This window comes from Podarcis raffonei, chromosome 8 (genome assembly GCF_027172205.1).
Source record: "Podarcis raffonei isolate rPodRaf1 chromosome 8, rPodRaf1.pri, whole genome shotgun sequence".
NCBI lineage: Eukaryota > Metazoa > Chordata > Lepidosauria > Squamata > Lacertidae > Podarcis > Podarcis raffonei.
The window spans coordinates 73518239-73545314 of record NC_070609.1 but is presented as its reverse complement, the minus strand read 5'-3'; the positions used below and the strand labels follow the sequence as shown (position 1 = coordinate 73545314).

At 45.8% G+C, this 27076-nt stretch overlaps 2 protein-coding genes across 2 annotated transcripts in view; one reads left to right on the top strand and one right to left on the bottom strand.

The window, feature by feature from the left end:
• Positions 1-27076, bottom strand: part of PERM1 (PPARGC1 and ESRR induced regulator, muscle 1) — a 126944-nt gene that overhangs the window by 15581 nt on the left and 84287 nt on the right. The window contains exon 4 of the mRNA XM_053400818.1: positions 12189-12272. Coding sequence (XP_053256793.1) covers positions 12190-12272 — 83 coding nt within the window. The 3' untranslated portion in view covers position 12189. The remainder of the gene's footprint in view (positions 1-12188; positions 12273-27076) is intronic.
• PLEKHN1 (pleckstrin homology domain containing N1) overlaps positions 1-27076 on the top strand; it is a 57966-nt gene that overhangs the window by 26029 nt on the left and 4861 nt on the right. The window contains exons 4-13 of the mRNA XM_053400819.1: positions 562-642; positions 4292-4379; positions 10564-10688; positions 13975-14124; positions 14957-15037; positions 23001-23070; positions 23632-23786; positions 24399-24584; positions 25313-25582; positions 26726-26875. Coding sequence (XP_053256794.1) covers positions 562-642; positions 4292-4379; positions 10564-10688; positions 13975-14124; positions 14957-15037; positions 23001-23070; positions 23632-23786; positions 24399-24584; positions 25313-25582; positions 26726-26875 — 1356 coding nt within the window. The remainder of the gene's footprint in view (positions 1-561; positions 643-4291; positions 4380-10563; positions 10689-13974; positions 14125-14956; positions 15038-23000; positions 23071-23631; positions 23787-24398; positions 24585-25312; positions 25583-26725; positions 26876-27076) is intronic.

Below are 27076 nucleotides of genomic sequence, written 5' to 3'. Positions count from 1 at the left end.
TGTCCTGAGCTGACCCTGTATGTTTAATACACACCATTGGGCCATTATTATTATTATTATTATTATTATTATTATTATTATTAATTTATTTATACCCTGCCCATCTGGCTGAGTTTCCCCAGCCTCTCTGGGCAGCTCCCAATCGAGTGTTAAAAACAATACAGCATTAAATATTAAAAACTTCCCTAAACAGGGCTGCCTTCAGATGTCTTTTAAAGATAGGATAGCTGCTTATTTCCTTCACATCTGAAGGGAAGGTGTTCCACAGGGCGGGTGCCACTACCGAGAAGGCCATGTGTCTGGTTCCCTGTAAACTCACTTCTCGCAATGAGGGAACCGCCAGAAGGCCCTCGGCCACACTATACATTTTAAACACTGCCCTTTTCTCCTCCTTTCTGTTGAATTGTGTATAGTTTCCTCCTTCTCTTTATGCTATTAGAGCGTTAAATGTTTACTAATTTTAAGTCTCCTTCAATCCCAGAAGGCATGTTTGAAGTACATAATGTTAAAGATCTCTGTCCCCTGGAAATACATTTTTTTAATGTATTCATTCTGTTGTAGGAGATGAACGACTGCTACCTGGAGCTCTTTCAAGCTTACCTCTATTTTCAATCCCTCGGTCCAAATGGACTCACCTATCAGGTAAAGGATGGCAGACTCTTTAACACATCATAAGAATGCAAATGAGCCTGCTGGATCAGGCTGGTAGCCCTTCTAGCCCAGCATCCTGTTCTCACAGTGGCTGACCAGTTGCCTTTGGGAAGCTTTGCAAGCTGGACATGAGCGCAGCAACACTCTGCCCACCAGCAATTCACAGCAACTGGTATTCAGAGGCATAAATCTGAATAAATAAATCATTTCTGAGTTCCCTCTGCCAGAGATGCAGATAAACAATCCCTGCAATGACTTACTCTTTCCCTTGGTTATCCAAGGCAAATGAGTTTGTCACTGCATGCTTGTGAATCATGCAGCAAACCAAGACAAGGGGAAAAGCACTTTTGGATCTCAAAGCCTCTTGCCTTTGTGGGTGCATTCAGGGCACGAAACCTCCCCAGACCTCTCTTGACATTGCTGAGTCATGCCTTTTCCATTCTGCCTGGTCATGGTCTTCCAAATAACTACTGTAAAGTGGATTGACCTGTCTTTGCACAGAGAGTAGCTGTTTTGAGAATTATTTCTTCTGTGGACCCATGGGAGAGGAGTCCCAGTGCATTGTGGGGAATTTACTTGAGAACCAATTTTTTTGTGGCATGACAAAACCTACGTATCCTGTGCTTTCATTTGAAATTGCCATTAGGGTTATTTCTGTTTATATTGACCCACAGACCATAAACATCAGATGACAGCATAGGTGGCGAACCTCATGCCCAAGGTTCTATCTGACCCTCAAAATTCTTCCATGCCATATCGCACAATGCTATCCAGGGTTGTAAAGACTGCAGAGAGAATTATTGGGTGCACTCTTCCCACCTTAGATCAAATCTATGCTGCCAGGTGCCATAAGAAAGCGGCAGAGATAGCACATGATAGTACACACCCCGGAAATGATCTCTTTCAGCTTCTGCCTTCTGGAAGAAGGTATAGGGTTATAAAGGCCAGGACTAGCCGTCTGAAAAACAGTTTCTACGCTAATGCAATTCTGGTTCTAAACGCAGCATAAGGGGTCTCTGTAGTATAGTGTTTTTTAAAATGGGGTTTTAGAGTTTTTAGGGGGTTTTGAATGTTTTATGTAGTTTTGTAGCAGTTTTATGTAGCTTTTATGTAGTTTTATGTAGTTTTCTGGTAGTTTTATGTAGTTTTAATGTAGTTTTATGTAGTTTTAATGTAGTTTTATGTAGTTTTCAATTTCATTGTTCCCCAAGGGACAATGACAATATCGTATCGTATCGTATCTCAGTGGCCCTGCTTAGCAGCCCAAGTGTTTTTGCCTGGCTAAAATGTGTGCTTGAACTCTGATAAGGTGGAGGATAGTGAGCCTACTTTGCAAAAGTAGCTTTTACAGGCTACTATTTTTGCTTCTGGCCCCACCCACCACTGGCCCCAGTCCCTTGGAAGGTTGCCCCAAACAGAATGTGGCCCTCAGGCTGGAAAAGGCTCTCCACCCCCTCCCACCCAGTGTAGCCAACATTGAGCTAGACAGACCAGTGGTCTGACTCTGTACAAGGCAGCTTCCAATGTCCTTCAGGCTGAATCACAATGAGTCACCTGTTGCAAAGAGTCCATAACAGTTTTATTTGCTCCCCTACTGTTTGTGTCAATTAGGCCTCCTTCTTGGGTAGCATCAGGTCATTATTCAAATAGATACCATCGTGGGAATAACTCATGTGTCTGGTTTGCACAGAATGGCCTGGTCTTTACAGAACACTAAGCCAGACCATGGCTAAGCATGAGCGAGCAAGCTTGCAGGTACTCAAAGCTAAAAATCGCAGCCGCTTCGCTCCTGCCTCTGACTTGATTGGTGTAGTTATCTGGCTTCACAAAGGCAGGTCCCTGTCTCTAGCATCTTAGAGCTGTGTTAAAAAAATGGTACAGAACCCTAGAGATGCCCAATCAACGCAGAAGGGGAGCTTTTCAGCCCCTGTGTGCTCCAAAGCTAAGCTTTTGGGAAAACTGAAAGCGGCCAGGTGCTTCAGTTTCAAGATAATTGTACAGTGGTACCTCGGGTTAAGTACTTAATTCGTTCCAGAGGTCCGTTCTTAACCTGAAACTGTTCTTAACCTGAAGCACCACTTTAGCTAATGGGGCCTCCTGCTGCCGCCACGCCATCGGAGCACGATTTCTGTTCTCATCCCGAAGCAAAGTACTTAACCCGAGGTACTATTTCTGGGTTAGCGGAGTCTGTAACCTGAAGCGTATGTAACCCAAGGTACCAGTGTATCCTGATTCTGTTAACATGCAGTGGAATATATTGGAGCACTCCAAATCATTTGCTCATACACATGCACAGAAAATAATAGATCTAGCAGAATGGCAACACACGGAGATCTGCATTGATTGTTGCATAGCATCCCTAATTGTATAATTGTAAGATTTATTGTATAATCCAAGAAGGGCTGTGGCTGCGGCTATCATGAAAGGGATTGTGCACTTCTGAATTTGCCACTACACTACTGCCCACTGTGCTGCTTAGCTTGCCTGCAGTTTTGCTCCAGGCAAACTATGAGCTGTAACCAGAGTTTGTTCTTGGTTTGCTGCTTATGGTTTGTCTGGAGAAGATAAAAAACCACGAGCCCAGTTTTGAATGTAATACTAAGCCAAATCATTGTTTAGCTCCAGGTAGCAAGGCAGCAGCAGGACTGGGGAAGGAGCAAGGCAGTCACAGTTTTTGCTCTGACTACACGCCACCCCCCACTTGCTCACACATAGCTGTGATTTGGGCTAGAGTTACACAGGAACTGGGCCAGTCGTTACATCTGTACCATATATTTAAAGCATCCTATGCCACTTCAACAGTCCTGGCTTCCCCCAAAGAATGCTGGGAACCGTAGTTCGTCAGGATCTCCTAGCTACCCTCAGCTTCCTTAGTAAAGGTAGAGGGACCCCTGACCATTAGGTCCAGTCATGGCTGACTCTGGGGTTGCGGCGCTCATCTCGCTTTATTGGCCGAGGGAGTCGGCGTACAGCTTCTGGGTCGTGTGGCCGGCATGACTAAGCTGCTTCTGACGAACCAGAGCAGCGCACGGAAATGTCGTTTACCTTCCCGCTGGAGCGGTACCTATTTATCTACTTGCACTTTGACGTGCTTTCGAACTGCTAGGTTGGCAGGAGCAGGGACCAAGCAATGGGAGCTCACCCCGTCGCAGGGATTCGAACCGCCGACATTCTGATCGGCAAGTCCTAGGCTCTGTGGTTTAACCCACAGCGCCACCCTCCGCACCCTTAACATGCTGCAGTTGCCAGGATGCTTTGTTGGAAGTCGTCGTTGTTGGCACCCATCTGTTTCGAGAGACAATGGAGTACACCTCTGGGGGTGAAGTCAAACCGCTGCATCAGCAGCACTGAAGTGCCCTCTCCGGGGGCGGGGGGGGCAAGCCTGGGCAGTGTGTATGGAGGCCTTGGGCTGCCCAGATGACAAGACCCCCCTCTCGGTCTCACTGTTGGTGGTCCAAAGGAAAGCAGAGCAATATGTTTAGCAGCAGCTTGTGCTGCAGGAGTTGCTGGAAGGAGGTGTACAAGGCGCCATCCAACCAAAGCCTGAATCCATTCTGATACACTTCTGGATTTAAAAGGGGAGTTTTGGTCAACACAGTTGGGTTGACAGATATAAGATTGTTACATTCTCTTTTCACAGGGCTTGGTGCCTCTGAGAGAAATTCAGCTGAACGAGCTTGAAAACCCAAAGGGCGCCCAACAGGAGATGCATGCTTTTCAAATTACAGGTGAGAGCAAGCCACTCTTTGACGTACCTATTTTTGGTATGACATCATTTTCTGTGGTGACTGTGGAATGCTTTCCATAGGAGGTGCTTTTTCTTAAGTGGGAGAGAATAGATGGTGGTGGTGAAATGCTTTTGCAGTGCCAAGTGGGAACCTACAGAATAGCTGATGTCAGTAGGGCTGAAAAGGGTGTGTGTCGGGGCAATTTGGGGTTGTGCTGCAAAACTTTTGCAATTGTAAAACGAGCAAAACCAAAAATAGCTTACCGCCCAAGGTCTGTAGGGAAGGAGATGTATTTCCGATATCTGGGGCCTAAGTCATTTAAACACTTACATGAGCACCTTGAATTGGTCCTTGCAGGTTCTTTCTAACTGCCTTATGTTCCTAGCCAACCTTTTAACTTTGACTTCCACCGGCCACTTTTAAGCTATGCTATATCTTCTCTAAGCCCCACAATTTGACAGCTACTATTTTAGGGCTCATTCACACTTCCTTTTTACCCTGTGCTTTCTAGGCACAGGTCCACCCAAGTGCTTTTTTTGCGTTGCCCCTTTCTCCAGAAAAACCACTCTTTAATGCTGAATCTGAACAAATGGCAATTCGGGTTTTCTGCTGGCTGTTGTTTGCTTCGATTTAGTGGCAAAGAATGGGTTTTCAAAGGAAAGCATTGGGGCAAAAATAAAAGTGCCGAAACATGGAGCTTTACAGAGTAGGCCTGTGCCTAGAAATGTGGCAGAAAAGGAAGTCTGGGTGGGCCTTTAGTTTGGACATGTTGGACCTCTCCAAAGACATAGGCATTGAATTCCAGCTGCTGTTGCCAGAACAAATCTGGCCTGGAAGCACGTAGGCAGGCAGTGCCAAGACACCCACTCATCGGCCATTGTCTGGAGTCCACAATCTTTATCGGGTTCTCTCTCTCTCTCTCTCTCTCTCTCTCTCTCTCTCTCTCTCTCTCTGACTACCTCCTGCTTTTAAACAATCATTCTTGGTAGCTGAGCAGCAGTTGCTGCAATTCAGGAATGACTAAGCCCTTGGAGCCACTGAACAGACAGGTTGCTGTCCCAGGAAGGGTTGGCTGACTGACACGGCCACATAACTTGGCTGTCCTGATAGCATCTGCTTGTAGTCTTGTTAGTCTAGGGGTATGATTCTCGCTTTGGGTATGAGAGCTCTTGGGTTCAAATCCCAGGTGAGCCCCTGGGAAAAGGAAGTCACGCTTCTTGGGGAGGGAACGTAGCTCAGTGGTAGAGCATCTGCCTTGCATGCAAAAGGTCCGAGGTTCAGTCCCCAGCAACTCCAGGTAGGCAGGGAATGCCCCTTGCCTGAAAACTTGGAGAGTTGCTGCCAATCAGTGTAGAGAATACTAAGGCAAGCTGGTGTAGAATGTGGCAGCCAGACTGCTGATGGGGGCATCTGGCTGACAACATGAGATACCATTGTTAAACAACTGCACTGACTATCCATCTACCCAGCTAGGTTCAAAGCCCTCGCATTAATAAACAAAGCCCTGAGCAGCTCAGGTCTAGGGTACCTTAAAGACCACCTGAACCCTGATATCCCAGCTTGATGACTGAGGTCATTGGTTGTTCCTTGAGTTGGCGAGGCTCATTTGACAACAAAAATAATTGAGCCTTTAGTGTCATCAGCCCAGTATTATGAAACACTCGGCCAATAAATATTCAGCACGCTTCCTTTGTTTCAACATTTAAATGCCATCTGAATTTTTTTTCTATTCCATCAGGCTTATGCAGTCAATTAAAGGTAAAGGTACCCCTGCCCGTACAGGCCAGTCTTGCCAGACTCTAGGGTTGTGCGCCCATCTCACTCTATAGGCCCGGGGGCCAGCGCTGTCCGCAGACACTTCCGGGTCACGTGACCAGCGTGACAAGCTGCATCTGGCGAGCCAGCGCAGCACACGGAACGCCGTTTACCTTCCCGCTAGTAAGCGGTCCCTATTTATCTACTTGCACCCGGGGGTGCTTTCGAACTGCTAGGTTGGCAGGCGCTGGGACTGAGCAACGGGAGTGCACCCCGCCGCGGGGATTCGAACCGCCGACCTTTCGATCGGCAAGTCCTAGGCGCTGAGGCTTTAACCCACAGCGCCACCCGCGTCCCTTGTATGCAGTCAATTAAGTACACATATTTCCATAATGTAGCGGATTTTTGAGGTTTAACTTTTTTTGTGTAGCTTTTATTTTATGGCTTCATATATAATTCTTTAACCATTCTGATTATTATTTTTTAAATGAATAGTGGAATATAAATATTTGTAAACAAACAAACAAACAAACAAACAAATACACAGTAGTTTACCCCTCACAGATCTACAGATCCCCAATGCTCATAGCAAACTACATTTCCCAAGATTATTTTGGGGAAGTCATGTGCTTTTAAATTGTATGGCCTGTATGAAGCCTCTGTCTTAGTTCTAAATTCAAACAGGTCATGGAGAGACTCTGCTACATGTTAAGGCAGGGAGAAGAATCCATTTTTGAGCTTTGGGAGGGAGGAGCAGGGGTAGAGAGATGACGGCACACTACCTACATAGGTTTTGAGTCACTAGGCTGCAGCCGCTTGCCCAAATTCAGGAATCATCCCGATATGCAAAATGGGCTTGAGAAATTGGGTACAGTCTGAGGTTTTGCAGGCACTGTGTTAATAAGCACCTGGGCTCATCGAGAGGGTGTGAACTTTTCCCCTCTGCAATCTAAAAAATCACAAGGCATACCTCCTCCTCCTCCCCTTAAGGGCAATTCCCTTGAAAAAGAAAGTTAGAAAATGAAAATGAAGGGGGGGTGGGGCGGTGTTCTCATTTCCCTAGCAGAAAAAAAAAAGTTCACATGAGAAGTTCCAGGGATGAAAGGAGAATAGTTCTGTTCTGCTAGCCTTGAGGTAGGTTGGGAAGATGAGCAGACGACTGCAGTAGCTCAGTCAGTAGAGCATGAGACTCTTAATCTCAGGATTATGGGTTCAAGCCCCACGTTGAGCAAAAAGATTCCTGTATTGCAGTGGGTTGGACTAGATGACCCCCTTGGTCCCTTTCCATCTCTACCATTCCATAACTATGATCTCCAGGTGAAGCAGGAAAAATCTCACAACAAACCTGTGAATTGGCTAGGCGGTGAGAAAGCAGCTGACCCAAGAGCACACAGTGAACTTAATGGTTGAGTGAGGATTTGAACCCAGGTCTTGCCAGAAGGAGAGCAGATCTATGACTGGGAGTTATTTTTACCATGCCCTTGTTATGGTATAATTCCATAATGTTGTGTTGTGCTGTAGTGTAACAAAAATCATAATAAAAATGCTTAAGGAAAATAAGGCTAACGGGACAACTCCCCACTGAAAAAATAACCAAAACAAAACCCTAAGTAGCTCAGTGATGGCTCAGCATGTTCAGTTGCCACAGAATACTGAGCATCTGTTAGGGGGAGAATGGAATGGAGTATATTGGAAAGAGCACAACTAGTTGGTGGGCTGGAACACTGAACGGGAACACTCTATGCCGCAACATTTTGCTGAAGTTCTCACATTTCTAGCCGGTGCCGATACATCGAGAGAATTTATATACTCTTGTAAGGCATAGCATTGCAGCAGTACAGCAGACACATACCCTCACTTCTCTCTGCTTCAATTCCCCAGTTGGCACCACATAAACTGAATTGTATTTTTCCCTGACTCCCAAAGATATTGCAAAGCCAAATTAATCAGTGTTTGCGCTGAGCACGCTGCCACAGAAACCTCCCCAGAAGGCCAAAGTACTCATTCTGCTGATAATGATTTGTTATGACGGCTTGCTGAGTGTCAGCTTATCGCAAGGCTCCAAGCACTGCCATTCAGGTCGTTTCAAAGCGTGCCTGGTATTTGTTTTAACAAGAGGCGGGGCAATGAATGATGGGTAGCTGAGCATCGGTCAGACTGGAAGTGGGAGGTTAATATTGCTCTGGCGCTTATCGTAATGACCGGACAAGGGTGTGTGAGCGGCTGCAGCAGGCAGAGGCAGCTGGGAGGACAGGATCCAACTCCAGCCAGGCATTTAGTGGTGGGTTTATACTGGATCACCCACACATCATTTGATTCTTACCCAGTGCTACCACATTATTGCCACATGGAAGAGCATACTTAGGCTATAATTCAACAAAGGCTGCTGCATACCCTGTTTTTTCACAGTCCACATCTACCCTATAGTTTCTTGAGAAATACTGTGTTTTGTGCGTTTCTCCCTCCCTCTCCCCAAAACCAGTTTTCATCTAGTTTGGAAAAATAAGCCATATGGAAACATCCTGGCCCCCTTTTCACCTGCTGGTGTGGACCAGCAGCGGGCAACATGGAAAGGTAGCAGACTGTACCGAGGTGTTCAAAGGGCATGCAAATGCTATTTGAAAGGCAGCATTAAAAAGAAACCTTGCTGTGTTTTGAACCAGTTATGTGTGCCCAGCTAAAAACAAATGTGGTATGAAAGTTGTGGTATGAAAATGTTACAGGCTTTTAGCAGGAAGCTACAGATATGCCGTGACTTGTTTATAAAGTGGTATCACAGTGTTTTGCATGTATGGTTATGAATGTGGCCACGGTCCTGATTCTCAGTATGCAGGGAGATTGGAATGTGATGGATCCTGCAGTTATGCAACTTGTGCAGATGTAATGGTAATAGTGCAAGCCAGGAAGTGCTCTACCATGTAATTTCCTGAGTTTATTATCTCAGTGGGCGCCTCTGGACAACCTGAACCTTAATCCTGATTTGTTTGCAGGGAGGCTTGACAACTTGGGCTACCTAAGGAGCAATCTCATTCTGATTTGCTGGTGGGGAGGTTAGACAGCATTGCAGCAAAGCAAGAGTCACCTTTAGTTACCCTTATACATTCCAGTCTGTGACTGGCAGAATCTGAGACCAGGGAGAAGAGTCGGTGGAAGAAGACTGGAAAAAATTTAAAGATTATTTACAGAAATACTGTAAAATCAATGAATGTTAGAAAAATGTTGGAATGAAGTTATATGGCTTTAGCAGAAATGTTATAAGGAACTAAGTACACATAGATTATTAATGTATTAAAGGGAAAAAATAAGGTTAGAATATGTTAAGATAAATTACAGGACAGAAAACAGAGGAAGATGGAAAGGAATTGCTGAAATAGTTAATTGAAGTGGAATACAAAAAGGGAGGTGTGAGGAGGTCGTGGAAACAAGCGAATGAAAGATAAGATACTGAAATTATTGGATGTGTTTTAAATTGTGTTTGTTTTGTTTTGTTAATTCAATGTTTTAGTGTTAGTGTTATGTAGTGTTTTTGTTTTTGTATTGTATTGTATTGTTTTGTTTAATTCTTTTTCTTTCTTTTGTAGTCTTTAAACTGTTAATAAATATTTTTTTTTTTTTTAAATACTTTCCAGTCTGTAAGAACATAAGAAGAGCCTGCCGGATCACTGTGGAAAAAGGATGCTGGGCTAGGTGATCCACTGGCCTGATCTGGCCGGCTCTTCTTAGGTTATCAAGTCCAGCACCCTGTTCTCACAGTGGCCAGCCAGGTGCCCCAATGTGAAACGCAAATGCAGGACCTGAGTGCAACAACCACTTCCCCCTCCTGTGGTTTCCAGCTACTGATATTCAGAAGGATTGCTGCCTCTACCAGAGAGATAGAACATAGCCACCAGGGCTGGCAGCCATTGCTAGCCTTTTCCTCCCATGAAATTTGTCTAATCCTCTTTTAAAGCCATCCAAGTTGCAATTTTCTGTCACTTCTCTTATCGTAAAAAGTCTGATCTTTCTGCGGGGTGGGCTCCCAACCAGCTGTAATTTGCAGCCTAAATTTTCATTATTATTTTCAAATTTTATTTATTTATTTATTTTGTTTAAGTAAGTAATACAGAAAAAACTGTAGGGATGCAGGTGGCGCTGTGGGTTAAACCACAGAGCCTAGATTCGGTCACGAATGGACCTAATGGTCAGGGATCCCTTTACCTTTACCTTTTACAGAAAACAACAACAACAAAGAAAGAAAAATAGAGAATTTTCTGGTACATGATTGAACCCCACTCAGAAATAGTAACCGCCTGGAAGTGCCACACCTTATCCTCAAGCTTAGCTTCTCCCCAAGCTCCCTTGGCAGGGTTTTTTAAGACCATCCTGCCCCCGTCTTGCATTGTATGTTCAACCTGTTAACGTGCCTTCCTTGTGTCCTTCGCCTTTCTAGGTCCCTTGCTGAACCCCCTGACAGTCTACTGCCCCAACAGGTCTGAGCTTAAGCGCTGGCTCTACCACTTGGAGAAGCAGATCCATCTAAATGGAGGGAGCTTCGACATGCCTTTCCTTGCTCAGGTGAGTGCTTTGGGGATGGCCTGCATGCCAGCAGCGTGAACATGTAAAATCGGAGTGACGGCCGGAGATTATAATTCCTGTTCTAATCCAGCCTCTCCTCCCTTGCCCTGACATTGATCTGACTGTAGAATCTCACAAAACAGCAAGATGAGTTTGATGGGTTGCTGAATTATACACCCAGATAACAAGATCTCTGCTTAGGTGTAAGTTTGTTGCTAGGTACGTAGAGGACTTTTGGCACAAATTTATATACAGTCTGCATATGTTAATTTATACATGTAAATGCAAGTGTGTGTGTGTGTTGGGGGAGAGACCTCTGGTTCTTTCTGTCAGGGCTCACTCCAAGCTATGGGGTGCCAACAGAATTTTCTGGGCCCAGTATTTATGTACACATTAAAATCAAAGCAAGTCTTGTCCAACGTCTAACATGGCCTAAGCCACAAAGGGCTGTAGCTCTGTGGCAGAGCATCTGCTTTGCATGCAGAAGGTCCCCGGTTCAGTCTCCAGTATCTCCAAGTAGGGATAGGAATGTCCCCTGCTTGAAAACCCTGGAGAGCTGCTGCCAGTCAGTGTTTACAATACTGAAGCAGAGGGACCAGTGATCTCTCTCTCTTTCTCTCTCCCTTCTGCCTTTCTACCCCATCCATCTATTATGTGCACCTACAACCCCCCTGTCATCAGTCAATAACATCCACAATGCCCATGTTCTGTAGGAACTGTGGAATAAGAAGCAGGCTTATCAAAGCAGTCTGTATTGTAGTGGTGGGGAGTCTCTGGCTTGTGGGCCAGTCTTGGTCTGCTAGTGGGTGAAGTTTGGCTCGCAAGGGCATTTCCCCAAACCATGCCCAAGGGTGGACATCAAAGTTGGCCGCAGGTTGTGTGGGGGCTGATAAAGATCTGGCCCACTAGGCCAAAAAAAAAGTTGCTGTATTGGATTTGTAATTGATTTTTTTAAATAAAATGGTTTTTTTTACTGTGGTTATATATGGAACTGCTTTTATGTTTCTGTGTATATTGAATTGCTCAACCACAGGGAACTGTTCTTAAACTGTTTCCACACATGGAATTGCTTTTAATTGTTTGTTGTGGGTGTCTTTACTGTGACATTGCTTCGGGATATTTTATGGGAAGTGATTCATAAAACAGAATCAAATAAATAAACAAATACTTCCTAGTAAAGCTAACAAAGTGCTGAAAATGTCTGTCTGGAACACCCAAGGCAGCTCATTCTGCAACCGATTTGAAACCTCTTGCCAACTCCCTTACGCCCCTGCTGCCCCGCTGCCTCCTGTGCCACAAGCACAGCCCTTTTCTGGGTGGGGATCCGAGGGGTTTTTATCTTTTCCTGAAACAAAGGCTTAGTCAGCGTGGGAAATGATGAGTTAGCAAGGCAAACTGGAAACCAACCCGGAACCAGCAGCTGTGAGGTGCGGGTGGTGAGGGAGGAAAGACTCAAACACAGGTGAGGCCTGATGGTTTTGTTTTTGCGCCTGTAAATACCTTAGCAGAAAAACTCTTCTGTGCTGTGAAACTGGCTGCTTTCGGTCTGTTTCCCAGGGTGAGCAATCCTTTCCCGGACAGTATCTGGGGAGAGAGAGAAAGAGAGAGGGAGCAGGTTAATGGGGGGGGGTTTCCCCCATTCCTCACTATTTCCAGTCTGGCTCCGGACAGCTCAGTCTTTGTTGCAGTTGCTGCTTCCGTAGCTGTATAAAGGGGGAAATGTTCCAGGTTGAAAAGCATTGACAAACAGTTTGTCACAAAAGAATTTGAAGCACAAACCAGGATAACTGGTTTTAGATCCTATTTATTTCCCTCAAGTGTCTTTTTAGGGAAGTCAGTCGACAGTGGGCAGGTAGCGACTGTCTGTGGCATGCTAGCCAAACATTATCTCAAAGTATGTTTCCCCCAAAATGTTCTAACTACAGTGAAACAGAAAATGGAATATATGCTTTTTTAAAAAGAAAGAACATAATGCAGTAGTAATGGCAGGTACACTTGGTCCTGAATGCCTGCCTTTGTATTTCTTAAGTAGTGAAACAGCTCAGATGCACAACTCACATCTACCAGAAGCCTCTCTGCGTTCAGAATTGTGGGCCCAGTTTTACAGAAGGCCCTCCTAGTTGAGATCCGACAGCCTCCCTCCCTGTTGAACTTCCAATGCCCACTGAAGATCTTTTGTTGTTGTTGTTGTTGTTGTTCCAGTAGTCATTTCAACGGAAGTCTGATTTCATTGTTTTATTTTTACCTTTTCTGTAGTGTATTTCTTGTATGCAGCTTAGAGACGATTGCAGTTTAGCAGCACATATTTTTTTAAAGTAAATAAAAAATGTAAAAACAAATCAGTTAATAATTTCATATCACTTGACATCTATGATCCCTAAGCAGTTTATCTTAAAACCAAAATATACTTACCACAGAAAACAATAAAACAATAAATAAATAACAGAACGGCACATTAAAACTTTACAGTCTGGAGAAATGCTACAAAAAATGTGGGTCGTCCCCCCCAGTGGCGTTTAAAAGCAACCATTGTTTGCAGCTGCCGAGCATGTTCCTGAGGGCAGGTGCCACCACCAAAAAGGCCCCACTTCTGCAGTGTCATAAGGCCCAGAAGCTACAGCTGGTCAGGGGGGGAAATGCTGCAGCCACATTGTTGCTGGGGACAAACTACTGCCAGCCCATAGCACCAGTTCTCAAAAGCTTGCCCTGGGTGACTATAATAAATCCTTGTATTAATTTGCAACACCCTTAATGGCTTGGGTGCCGGATACCTTAGGGACCACCTGATCCCTTATATCTCTGCCCAATCACTGAGATCTTCTGAGGACCCTCTGTTACCTATTCTCCATGTCTCAGACACACAGCTTTTACTTCACCAGAAGTGTTGTGGGCCCAACTCTGTGGAGTTCCCTCGCAGTTGAGGTTAGAGAGGCCCTCACCTTGCTGAACTTCAGGTGCTGGACAAATACTTTTCTAGCTCAGCAGGCATTTTAAGGAAAGTTACTGTTTTTAGGGCTGATTTTATCTGTTGTATTATTATTTAATTGTGTTCACTGCTTAGAGACTTGGCGTGATTAAAGCGGTATATTAATTGCTTAAATAAACAAGTTTTCAAACTAAAAAATATTATTTATTTGAGCTAGTGGTATACCACTTAATCACGCCAAGTCTCTAAATGGCAAACTACGGATATAGTGGTCTTGCCCGCAAGCCACCCATTGTGCTCAGCACTGAGCCAAGGCGAACGGTTCTGTGTCCTTCATTGTTGTGCTTTCTTCCCCTTTAGAACGAATGTAAGCAGAGCTCCATCAGAAGAGAGCAGCTGAGGTGGTCTGTGCAGAATGCCGCTGTGCAAGAGTGGAGAGGCACCCAGCGGGAGTCTCTAGGCGACATCCTTTGCGTCTCTAAAGTGAAGCTGCAACACTTGCCCTTCCAGGTAGGATCCTTGATGACCAAGGCTTCATCCACGCCACACAGAGTATATTTAAGTTTCATCATTTATTTATTTTTTTGCTGCTAGTAAATTCCAGTGATTGACACAGCTGATTGGTATAGGAGCTGTGGTCCTGCAAACTGCTTCCCTTGACAAACGTCAGGAATTTTATTATAATTGAAGAGCAAAGAAGCTGGGGTTCTTTTGGCCTAGCAGGTTCAGGTATCACCAAATCTGTTGTTTGTTTTCTTCCCAGAGGAGCCTAGGTCTTTCAGAAACTCCAAAAAAGGATTAAGGTCAGCTCCAGACTTAGGAGTTACATCCGCATCATACATTTAGAGCAAGTTTTATACCACTTTAACAGTCATGGCTTCCCCGAAAGAATAGTGGTAGCTGTCATTTACCCATCACAGAGCTACAATTCCCAACTTCCTTAACAAACTACAATTCCCAGGACAGCCACTGCCAATCACCATAGACAATACTGAGCTAGGGTCTGACTCTGTGTAAAGCAACTTCCTGTGTTCCTTTGTCGTAAGGGAAGGGCTGTGGCTCCACAGCAGAGCATCAGCTTTCATAAAGACAGTCCCAGTTTCAATCCCCTGCTTCTCCAGATATGGCTGGGAAAAACTCCCTGGAGAGCCACTGCCAGCCAGTGCTGACAATATAGAGCTAAACGGATCAACGGTCTGACTCAGTATAAGGCAGCTTCCAATGTTCCTAATTCTGTATCTTTTTGGTACCCTCTGCACTTCTGGCTTCATCGAGTTGTTAGGCAGGTTGAATATTCAATTTGAGCTCAATATGAACCTTGATCTTCTTGGTCTCTTAACAGGAGCAGCATGACCGACTACTGATCCTCTATCCTTCCACCCTGGTCATAGTATCCGAAGAACGCAACGGCCTCTACTTTAAGGTAGGAGCTTCCCCCAACACCCTCCACACCCCTGTACCCTTTATTTAATGTTGCCTATACTGTATAACATCTGTGTTATGTAAGTAGGGCTGCAACCTGAGTTTAAAGACCTTTTAATCAATCCATACTGTGAGTTTTAGTCCGTTGGTCTGTTGCTTTTAAATTTGCATATGGTTCGAAACAGTATTTCTGAAGCAAGATGCAGGCATCCTAGAAGACATCTTCATTCTATGTGTGAGGAAAGGGAGCATGCCTCTCTGAAGGCTAGAGAAGAGACCCTCTGAATGCTGCTTTAGACTAGAGAAGAGACCCTCTGAAGAATTTTAGGGGAGTGGGCAGGGGAAGGACTAGACCATGTGAAAAATCAACATAATATTTTAGCTGCAGTTCATTCATTTTCAGCTTTGTATTCTGGTTATAAAAAACCACACCTAGACATTCCGTTGTTGCACCCATACCCTAGGTTTTAGGTGCCATTAGCTCCTAGCTTTCATATCTCAGTTTCTAAAACTGCTCTGAGTAAAACATAGTTGAATACCACTCTCTATATCTGACGTATAGTAGAGTTGGAAGGGACCCTGAGGAATTTGAATGCAGGAATATGCAGCTGTCCTAGAGGCCTATATAGGCAGAGCCGTTGCCAATGGCCCCATAAGACAGATCAGTGACTTGAGTCTGTGGCAGAGGTGAAATGTGAACTGAGGGCTGCTATGCTCCACCTCTTCTGCTTCTTCTGCCCTGGCCTGTGCTTCCTGTCTGGTGAGCTGGCTTCATCAGCCTCTGCTTGACAAGTCAGCTAGCGCTTGTGTCCTTGGCTGTAAGTGCTCTTGGCAAAGGAAATACTTTGCCGCCACCTCCTTTAAAAAAAGTGGAGGGGGGAGACCGCGGGTAAAGTTGGCCAACGTGGAATATATTTCCGTCCACTTGCTTGGAAAGCCGGCTGTGGCTTCTGAATATTTGTGGTTAAGCTGTCTCGGAACCAGAAGGGCGGTGGCTCCATTTGCGTTCCTTTGAAGCTGGAGAAGTGACCTCACTCAAGGCTCAAAGGCCAAGCCCATCTGTGGCCTCCTTCTCATGGAGGCAGTGTTGGCCTGGCTGTATCGCTTCATACTCACAGTTGAAGGCTTGCATGGCTGAATGCTGCTCTGCATACCTACATCTATGTGGAACGAGTGTGGTTTAGTGGTTAGAGTGTCAGGCTACATACAACCTGAGAGGCCGGGGTTCAAATCCTTACTCACCCATAAAGAACCAGCTACAGGGTTGAGGAAGATCTGGGTAAAGTCCTCAGGGGCCCTCTCCTCTGTCACTGGGCCCTGGTGGACGGACCAGGCTGTGGCAGCAATGCTTGAAGCAGGAATTTCCCACAATTCCTCAGAGCAATGCTAGGCGAGGGGCATTCTGGGAAATTAAGAGTGGCTAGATCTCACTGCCTGGTGCTGCTCAGAGTGCCAGGCCATTTGTGGTGGTGGGGAGGACACACTAAAGGGGGGGGCACCAGTGGAAGCATCAGCAGTGGGGCCCTGGCAGTGAATTGGCTCTGGGTATCCCAGGGCTTATTTAGAGAGGCTGTACAGTGGTACCTCGGGTTAAGTACTTAATTCGTTCCGGAGGTCCGTTCTTAACCTGAAACTGTTCTTAACCTGAAGCACCACTTTAGCTAATGGGGCCTCCTGCTGCTGCCGCGCCGCTGGAGCACGATTTCTGTTCTCATCCTGAAACAAAGTTCTTAACCTGAGGTGCTATTTCTGGGTTAGCGGAGTCTGTAACCTGAAGCATATGTAACCTGAAGTGTATGTAACCCGAGGTACCACTGTACTAGGACCAGAAAGCTTACCAGGTGACTGGGTTGTTCCGCCTCTGTTTTGATTTTTACAGTTTTACCCATGAGCATATTACTTTATATTCTCTAACTTTTAAAAATATGTTTTTAGAAATTTCTATTATAAATTGCTTTTATTTTAATGGAAAAGTGACTACAGTTTAGAAACTAAATAAATCCGGAACCTGTACCTTTAAAAAAGTAAATTCCTGCCAGGGGTCCTTTTCCCTTTGTTTCAGCAAAGGACCTTTATATGGATTGAATGCAGCTAAGCCCTGCTCTGGGTAGAACCATTGAAATTGATGGGCCTAAATTAGGGCTCATCCAGACTTCAGCTTGTCCCGCCTCTTTCCCCCAGGAAAACCTGTTCTTTACTGCTGAATTGGAGCAAGTGTCAATCAGGTTTTCCTCAGTGCTGAAGAGCGGGTTTTCCTGGGAAAACAAAAGTCCACTTCGATCTGTGCATATAAGGCACAGGAGAAGCCACTTGGTGCAGGACAAGCAGAAGGGTGGATGAGCCCTTAGTCATGTCCATTAACGGCAGCGGGTCTACTCTGAGCTAGACTAGCACTAGATGCCACCCTATGTGCCCACTCCTCACGCTTGATCCAAGGCGTGTACATTTTATACTTCGGCATGCAGAACTGAGCTCAGAATGTACACTTGAGAGGATGAGCCCTTGGATTCAATGAAGTCTTCACATTGCGTTTGGTTATAGGAGGCAGAACCAATCTTGAGATTCCTTTTAAAATAGCAAATCCTTACAGCGGTTGGGATTCTCTGATCACATTGCTGGGCAGTTGTTACAGGGGGGAAAATGCCTGTGGTTTTGTGGGGTGTAATGTGCCATGGTCCAACTGTCACGGACAGCCGGCTGAATTGGGTGGCTTCCCATTCCCTAGAGCCACCTTTGACTGCCTTCAAGGCAAAGCCGAAGACTGCAGCAACAAAGACATGATTTAAGTATTAAGAACATGAGAAGAGCCTGGCTGCTGGATCAGGCCAGAGGCCCATTATTGCCTGTTAATCTGGGTCCTGCTAGGCTTACATATTCATCACAACCCAGCAGTTGTGGTATGTTTCATGCACACCATAGAGCAGCCATGATGCGTCAGGCTGGATGGCATGATGCCATGGCTGTGTCTGCTCTGAAGAAGCTGCTCAGACCTTTGTGCACATACTTGCTGCTTTAGATGGAGACCTTGGCATGACGATAAGAGGAACAGGAAAAACAGCTGTGACACCAAAACAGAAGTGAAAGCGTAACATGTTTCTCCAAACCAAGTGTGCCAAAGTTCTCCCTATCCTGTTCTCACAGTGGCCAACTAGAGCAGGATAACGACAGAATACGAATCTCCCCATTTGTGATTCCCAGTAATAGAAACCTCCTTTGAAGCTAGCAGTCTGCATTTCTCCTCTTAGGAGCGTAAGAATATAGGAAGCTGCCTTGGTTCATCTGCCTCAGTATGTATTGTCTAAACTGGCAGCAGCTGTCCAGGGTTTCAGACAGGGGTCTTTGTTTCCCTGCTGATCATGGAGGACCAAATGCCCACAGTAGTTGCCATGAGCCTTGCACTGCTGTCAGGTTTGGGTTTGGGTTGGCAGGCCCGAGGCGGAGGAAGAAACAGAGCAGGACTTGATTGGTCAGAACCAGGGTCTGAGGAGGGGGCTGTTCCTGGTGTGGCAAGACTTCAGACACTTTGAATGGGAGAGCAGAGATGCTGTCTGCTCCCCCTGACCTCCCGGAAAGCATCTCCATGGCTGTTGGGGAGGGATGTGGGCAGCCATGGGAGGAGGCAGCCATGTCTGATCAGGTGCCCAAACAGGGAAGGTGCAGCAGTATTGTCACCTAGGACCAGCCGCCCCTCTACAGATGGGAGCAGGCTCACCTACCCCACAGGAGCGCTTGTCTGAAATTGTGCCCTTCTTGCAAAGCAAGCATGTTCCACCTCCTCTTTGAAAGGTTGGCAGGTTGGTGGGTGGAAACTGTTGGGACACCTTTGTTGTTTCTGTCTGGTTCTGAACATCTGGCCTGATTCTTGAATTGTGTCTGCTGAACTCTGTGTCTGCTTCCTGCCCTTGCTTGCTTGATTAAGGATCTCTTTCTTACTTGCACGTAAGAGCCTCTGTGTGCGTGGGTTGGGCATGAGGCAGGGAAGGGAAAAGACTGGAGCTTCTGCTCTGTATGTCAAAGGTTCCAGGTCCAGTCCTTGGCATTAGGAAAAACCCACAGCATGCTAAAATTTCACCGTGGGAATTTTTATCTGTGGCTGAGCAGCTTTGCTTCACTTTTAAACTATATGGATTTGGATGTGGGGGAGACCTGGGTGCATCCAGAGCCCATGATGCGACACCCCAAAAAACCAGCGAGCTCACTGTAATGACAGTAGTCATCCAGTGGTAGCTGGTGCCTATGGGGCAGAAGGCAGAGAGACAAACAGTAGGTGGAGCCAGAGCCAGTGACAGGTCGAGCCACCCCAATTGAATGTAAGTAAGCTAGCTGGTAGGCGGGGATTGGTGGAAGGCAGCTGGAAGGCCTTATTTGTCCTAATTGGCCAACTTCCACAGGCAGTCACGCCAGCCCTCTGTACTGTAGAATCTGGCTTTGTAGTGGAGCTTGATGCAGAGGTGCAGCTGTGCAAACTTTCAGCCCTGTGTCGCCCAGTGCATCATCCACCTGTGATGCCACTTCAGGAACTTGGCTTTCCAGGGGCATGCCTGGGCTTGGCATCACCCTTCTGCACATGAATTCCTCATTCCTGCCCAACAATGCTGGAATCCGGACCGGCTTTGTGCATTGCCAATTGAACAGAAGAAAGAAAACAAAAAACCTAAATTAGGTCACTTTGGGTTTGGTGCAAGCGATGGTGTGTGCGGCAATGAATGCCGTCCACTCAGTGTGACTAGACACCAAGTACTTAACACTTCCCATAAGCAGAACCCAAGTGCAAGCAGCACCCTCACAAGAATCTAAGGAGAGCATTAGCACTTTGCAGATGTGTCCATGTCTTTGCAGGCCTCTGCTTCCAGATCTGACACTGCACTCGGCCTTGCCCTCTTGAGCAGCCACGTCAGGCATCCTATGAATGAGGTTTGCCAGGCTTGCGCCACATCTGCCCTGGGAGCTAGGGCTGTCATCGAGGTTGGAGGGAGGCTCTTGCCTTTGCATGCCATGGCAGAGAACGCCTCTTGCTCAGCAAAACCTGTGCCAGCCAAAGCTTCTTGTGGGGCAGTGAGGAATCGCCGGGGCTTCCTGGATGTTCCTGTCAGAGCAAGCTCCATGGACTGGCTTAATTGAAGTGACACACCTCAGAAGGGAATGGTTTGTTTTCGCAGGGGAGGCAAGGATTCCTTTGAGGTCAGGGGCGGCACCAGAGAGCTGGGTGCAGTTTTGGGAGGGCAGGAGGTGCCCTGTGGACAGATGGGTACCCTCTGCCTCTCCCCAAGACACTAGGCTCTTCCATATGACAGCTTATTGTGGACTCAGTGCTGCTCATGCTTGCAGGTTTTTTCTCAACAATCCACACAATGTAATTTCAGGAAGGGCTGTAATACAGTGGTAGAGCACCTGTGCATGCAAAATGTCTCAGGCTCAATCCTCAGCACCTCCAGGTAGGGTTAGGAAAGACCCCTGCCTCTATTCCTGTATCCCTGCTCAGTTCTGGAATGGCTGTTTTAGTAACTGAGCCACCTCCAGAAATCCCTCTCACATATCTTTCTCTGAATTTGCCTTTCACCTCTGTCTTCCCCCTGGCTTCTGCCTCTTGCACAGACACACACGTTTGTTTTGTTCAGTCTTCATGCAGAACTTTGGTCTTTCCAAGATCTTCGTCTTAACTAAGGTCACTTGGAAAGTCAAACTTGAGTCCCCTGCAGCCGTTATCCTGAGCAAACTGTATCGGAGAGTAAACAATGTTTGGGGAGCATCTAAAGCTGGGATGATGACTCAGGAGTCTTGGAGAACAAAGTGCAGAGAGTCTATCTGTTGCAACTGTTTTTTAGGTAAACACACTAGCGAGACGTGCAACAAATTGTTGCAGTGTGGGGTGCTTCTGTTAAGTGTGCCAGTCAGACATGACCTTTTCTTGGATACTAAGAAAGTAAATCAGAAAACCTCCCCACCCCACTGGAGGGCTGTCTAGTCCATGCACCAACAGTTGGATTCTGTAACCTGCATAAATTGTTGGATTCTGTAACCTGCAAACTAGTGACCTTGATTTGCCTAATTCTGTTTGTGTTTGTCAAAGGAAACAGCTAAACATTAAAGCCCCCTCCTTCCCTAATCCTTCTGAGGCTGCATTACGCATTGTCTAAGTGTCCACATATTTTCAAGTAAGAAGAGCCAGGCCGTTGGATCAGCCCAGTGGCCCATCCAGTATCCTGTTCTCATGGTGGCCAACCAGATGCCTGTGGGAAACCCACAAACAAGAGCTGAGCAAATACCCCATCGCCTTCCCCCTTGCCCACAAACATTCTTTGGCTACTGAGCATGCTCAGTTCTCTTTCAGCTGTTTTGGGGATTCTCTTCGTTTAAAAATACAAATAGATCTGCAAACATTGGAGCTCCCTTGAACGTCCTGATAGGCTCCTCTTGTATGTGCATGTTTCCTCTTTGACAACATAGAATCAAGACAGAGACCCAGCTTTTTAAGGCTATGCTTTGGAGTAGAAGCATTTAGATTTCTTTTTATTGCCAGTGTTTATTATTAGATAACATGGGCAGATAACTTTCCTAACTGCAAAAAGTCTGGGGTGTTGTTTTTTTAAGGTAGATTTGTTGTGCTAGGGAGACAGAGTGCTTCAACTCATAAAATGCCCAAACCAGTATACACTAGAATTCCTCCCATAAAATAGTGACTGGAGGCACTATCATGGTGATTCTGGATGGCCTGTTTATTGAACGTTCATCTTGATTTGTTTGCTGAAAGCTTACATGGGGGTTAAACTATATTTGATTTCTATTGAGCATTTGTTCTGATCTGTTTATGGGGCAGTTGTATGAAAACAAAAATTCGTCCTGGGCCCCTTCAGACTGGTGGGGGGTTTTTTTTGCAGGTGTATTCCGTAACGTAACATTGATGCAATAATAGCGCATTAGTGGTAGATTTATACAGGACTGCCAACGCATCATTCCACTTTATTAGATTATCTGTGATACTTCCCCAATGTTAGTGCATTATTGCTCTTGCGCTATAGCACAACAAAAGTAGGACAAAAAACAAACCAGAACTTTTGTGGTATAAAAACTTACAGGATGCCAGCAGGAAGCTATGGGGCATGCAGTGTGCCCACCCCAAAACTTTAGTAGGCATAAGTAGTGCTGGAAGCAAGGATCGCATATAATCACCAGGATAACCAACATGTGCATTCATCACAATTTGTGCTCAATAAAAAGGACCTTGGCAAAGCCCCTTGGTTCCTTTGCAGGGTGCTTACACACCTTACTGGTAAGAACATAAGATGAGCCGCCTGGATCAGGCCAGGGGCCCATCTAATCCAGCATCCTGTTCTCACAGTGGCCAACCAGAAGCCCGTGGGAAGCCTGCAAGCAGGACATGAGGTCAACAATTTTCTGCCTACCTGTGATTCCTAGCGACTGGCATTCAGTGGAGGGCAGAGCATAGTCATTATGGCTAGTAGCTATGGATAGCTTTGTCCTCCCCCACATTTGTCAATCCTCTTTTAAAGCCATCTAGGTTGGCAGTCAATAGTGCTTCCTGAGGCAGAGAGTTCCACAGTTCAGCTATACACGGCGTGGAGAAGTCATTCACTCATCTCACAGTGTCCCATGTATTTCCAAACCACAGCCTGTTATCCTAGCGCAATTAAATCCAGTTAAACAAAAAACCATGCACACAGGGTGCTTTAATACACTTTAATTGCTCAATCCTAAAGTTCTAGTGTGTGTGCAGATCTCTCCTGCAATATACTGACAGTCTGGAGGCACCCATAGTGAATCTCCTCAATCGATTTTTAATTTGCCATAGGCGAGTAACGTGTTTTCCAGGTTAGGTCAACAGCATTTGCTTATTTATTTTAAAATATTTTCAACAGGAGGAGACTCAGGCTTGGAAGGTGTGTGTTAATTTTTTTCTTTCAAATTTACTAATCCCCACCCCATCCCACCTCCTCTGCCAACAGGGAGAACTGCCTCTGAATGCAATCCAGGTGCAATTTGAAGAAAACGAGAAAACATCTTTCCTAATAGAAGGTATGCCACAAATCACAAGCATAGAAGTGAGAAGGGGATTGTTTAATTCAGGCGGAGGAAGTGGCAGAAATTGTGGTGCCTTAGGTAATTAGACCAAGTTGTTGAAGGGACACTTCTCTACAAGGAAGGATTGGGGGAAAGCAGCATTTGAAAGACTGGAGAAATCATAGGCTCCATCCAGACTGTGGTTAAGGAAGCTTTAACTATGGTTTGTTCTAATGAAGTAGCAATCCAGAGTCAGAAATCATCAAGGAGCCACTGATCTCGCTCAGCAGTAAAGCACATACATACATAAAGCACACGGTAGTTTGCATGCAGAAGGCTCCAGGTTTAATCCCCAGCACCATCTCCTGTTAAAAGGATCAAAGAGCTGGTGATGGGAAAGGTCCTGAAGGTTGAGAGGTACTGGAGAGCCACTGCCAGTCAGACAGGACTGGGTTAAGTGGGTAAATAAAGCAGAACTTCCCAGCCGTGCTTTTTGAAAGGAGCTTGCAAACCATGGTCCGGTGTGACATCCCGAGCGAATCATGTTCAAGGCAATGTAATTTATATTCCTTGCAGGCCGTTTAATCAACTCCATTCGGGTGATTTGCCCCAGCTATGACGATTACCAAGAATGGCTGTACTGCCTTAAGACAGCTCAGTTCCGTAATGCTGATTCCTCCCTTTCTGGATCGGAGAGCTTCTCAGGACCAAAGCCACACCACCTGGCTCAGGTAAGGTTCCACAGACTCCCCGCTTGCTTAAAACAAAACAACCTATGCAGAATACTTAGGAACTGGCTGTATCCCCTTCCATTTATTGTGCACTAGCTACTGACCCGTCAAAGTGGGGGCAGAGATGATGTAGTTGCTCCAGTGGTTGTGTCGCTTTTGCATCCTACAAGTGTCATGCCATTCCGTGGGAGTCTTTGAGAGCAAAAGTGGTCCCAGATCTGTGTGGGTTTTATTTCTTCATCATGCCAATGTGTGACAGAATGGGCATCTGGGTGGCCGCTGCGAGAACAGGATGCTAGATGGGCCACACTGACCTGATCTAAAAGGGTTCTTCTTACATTATTAATTGTGAGAACTGTCTTTCACGTTTATTGTGTACCATTCCTGTTGCACTTTTCAGTTCGTTAATTGCACTTTCCCTTAACAACAGCCCTGAGAGGTAGATTGTGCCAGATAAATCCATAACTGGGTAGGATTTGAACCTGGGTTTTTGTTGCCAGCAGCCAGCACTCTGTCCTTCTGTATCACATTGGCCCAAAGAAAGTCAGCTGTAACTATGCAATATTTAATAACCGAGAACCCTATCCTCCTCTTCCTTGTTTGTTGCTTCAGTTCTCAGGAAGCGGGAGAGGCTCACTCACGTCTGATGGCCGAACAAACTCCTGGGCATCAGGAGGGAAGGGGGCAACATCCACACACCACTCCCAGAACAGCGCGGGCTCCCTTTCCGAGAGGCAGTCATTTGGTGTGATGCCAGAATGCCGACTAGCTGATGACTCCCAGGCTCAACCAGTCCGGGTAGGTAAAAATTTTGGAAATTAGGTGCCCAGATAAGCTGCAACATGAAGTGGTTTTCATGCCACCTCCTTTATGAGCAGGATCCTTGATGTTCAGGATCCTGGTTGAATCCTGACCCACCAGGATTTGTATATATTCTGTGACAGGGGGCAGGATCTCTAACATAGTAATCCTAATTCTGCATCAAGAAACATTAAATTCTGAGAATTCAATAAATTAAACAAATTTGCATGGCTTTCTCTTTTGTTCTGGTTTTTGCTTGGGAGCGTTTGCTGTACCCTTTTTGGAGTCTGCTAACAAGATTTTTGTTTAGGCAAGTCTCTCCAGACATGCAGAATGTTGACATGGATTTTAATCAGGCTTTTAGCTTGTTGCTGATTTTAATAACTTTTTTTTTAATGTTGGTTGCTTTTAACTATTTTACTGATCATTTCATTATTGCATTATTTTTGTAAACCACTTGGGTTTTTTTTTTACAATTAAGCGGTGTATAAAGCTTTTAAAGTAAAAAACAGGCCAGCATAAATTTAATGAATAAATGTTTAATAAAACTAAACTAAACTGACACAGTGAGAGCCGGGACCGAAGAGGATGTTACAACAAGGAGATATAACTAGGAGACAGGACAGAAGAACGTAATCCATCATCATCATGTTGGAGGAAAATGCACATAACTGGAGCTTGGTTTTCAGATAACCAAATCACATGATTTCTCCTTTTCTTCTCAGTGTCCAGGAAAGCCAGTCTCGACAAGCACAGGGATGCCAAAAGCTGAGCTGAAAAGGAAAGGAAGCTCTCGAAAATCCAAAGGGAAATGTGGGCCACTGGCCCAGCAGCCACAACCCCACAGCCAGGATGGGGAAAGGAACCATTTCCAGCTCATCCCAGAGCATCCCAGTGGAGAAGTCCTTTCTCCAGTGTACAATGAGCCATACTCCGCCGTGGTGCAGCAACACCACCATCCTGCTCTTCCCCCGTTGCATCTGGATGTGAACAATGTAAGCGACCAGGAGATGGGACCAATGTTCAAACTTCCTCCACGATGGCTGTGCTCTGCCTCCACAGTCCGAGGCAGCAATGCTTCTGAATGCCAGTTGCTGGAAACTACAACAGGGGAGAGTCCCCTTGTGCTTGGGTTCTGCTTGAGGCTTCCCCACAGGCATCTGGGTGGACAAGATGGGCCATAGGCCTGATCCAGCAGGCTCTTATGTTGGTAGCAAGGAATTGCAACTCAGAGGCAGGACATGTGCCGAGGTCCAGGCAGGGCTGGGAAAGATGTCTGCCTGAAAACCTGGGGAACTGCTGCTAGTATAAATCAGAGGTTGGGAAGTTCATTTTTAAAAAGGAACTAAGTCTAGTTCAAGGGAGGCTCAGAGGTGTGATAAGGGAGAGGGCTTTACAGTTGTGGCTGTCTGTGGAATGCTGTCCCCAGTGAGGTCCACCTGATGCCTTCTTTGACATCTTCTCAGCCCCAGGGAAAGACAAAACTTTTTGCCCCAGGCCTTTGAATAAACTATCATGATGTTGTTTTGTTAGTGGTGTGCTTCCAACACTTCCTTTTTCTGTTACGTGGGTTGTTTTGTTCTGTTGTTATGGCATGATGCATTTATATTGATGTTTTAAATGCATTGTAAGTCACTTGGAGACTTTCAGGTGACAAGTGACTTACAAGTCTAATTCAACTCTCAGGCCTAAGACTCTCCCCTTCAAGTACCAGTAGTAATTTTATACAGCTTCTTCCCATGTTCCAGTGCTTACATCATAATTCCCTGCATGCACTGCATTGCATATGATGTTGCAGGTACACTAACCCATGGGTAGACAAACTAAGGCCCGGGGGCCAGATGCGGCCCAATTGTCTTCTAAATCCAGCCCACGGACGGTCTGGGAATCAGCGTGTTTTTACATGAGTAAAATGTGTCCTTTTATTTAAAATGCATCTCTGGGTTATTTGTGGGACATAGGAATTTGTTCATTATTTTTTTCAAAATATAGTCAAGCCCCTCACAAGGTTTGAGGGACAGTGGACCGGCCCCCTGCTGGAAAAGTTTGCTGACTCCTGCACTAACCTTTCCCTGGAACCAATTTCTCCTCAAGCTGTGAGGCATCACATTCATTAACCTTCTTTTCTCTTCCTGTAGCTGCCACCATGGAACTTGCGAAGAGGAACTTGCCCAGCTCCCACTAACCTGGAGAACGTGCCTCTGCCTTCCTCCCCTATGTACGCTGACCCTTATACACCAAATTCCCCTTCTTCGCACAGAGCAGGAGACCCCAACTTCCTTGAAGAGGTATTGTGCACGTTAAGTTGACAGTAGATCCCTTGAAAAGGTGCCCCAAAGTTTAACAAAGGAATCCCCAAATTGTGTGCTGTGAGGGGAAAGCCACCAGTGTGACATAAATTGAAATAAGTACAAGCTCCTTTGAACTTAAATAAGTATTTATAGTAGAAGAGCCATCCCCTCGCTTTTCTGCGTTAGTAACTTTTCTCG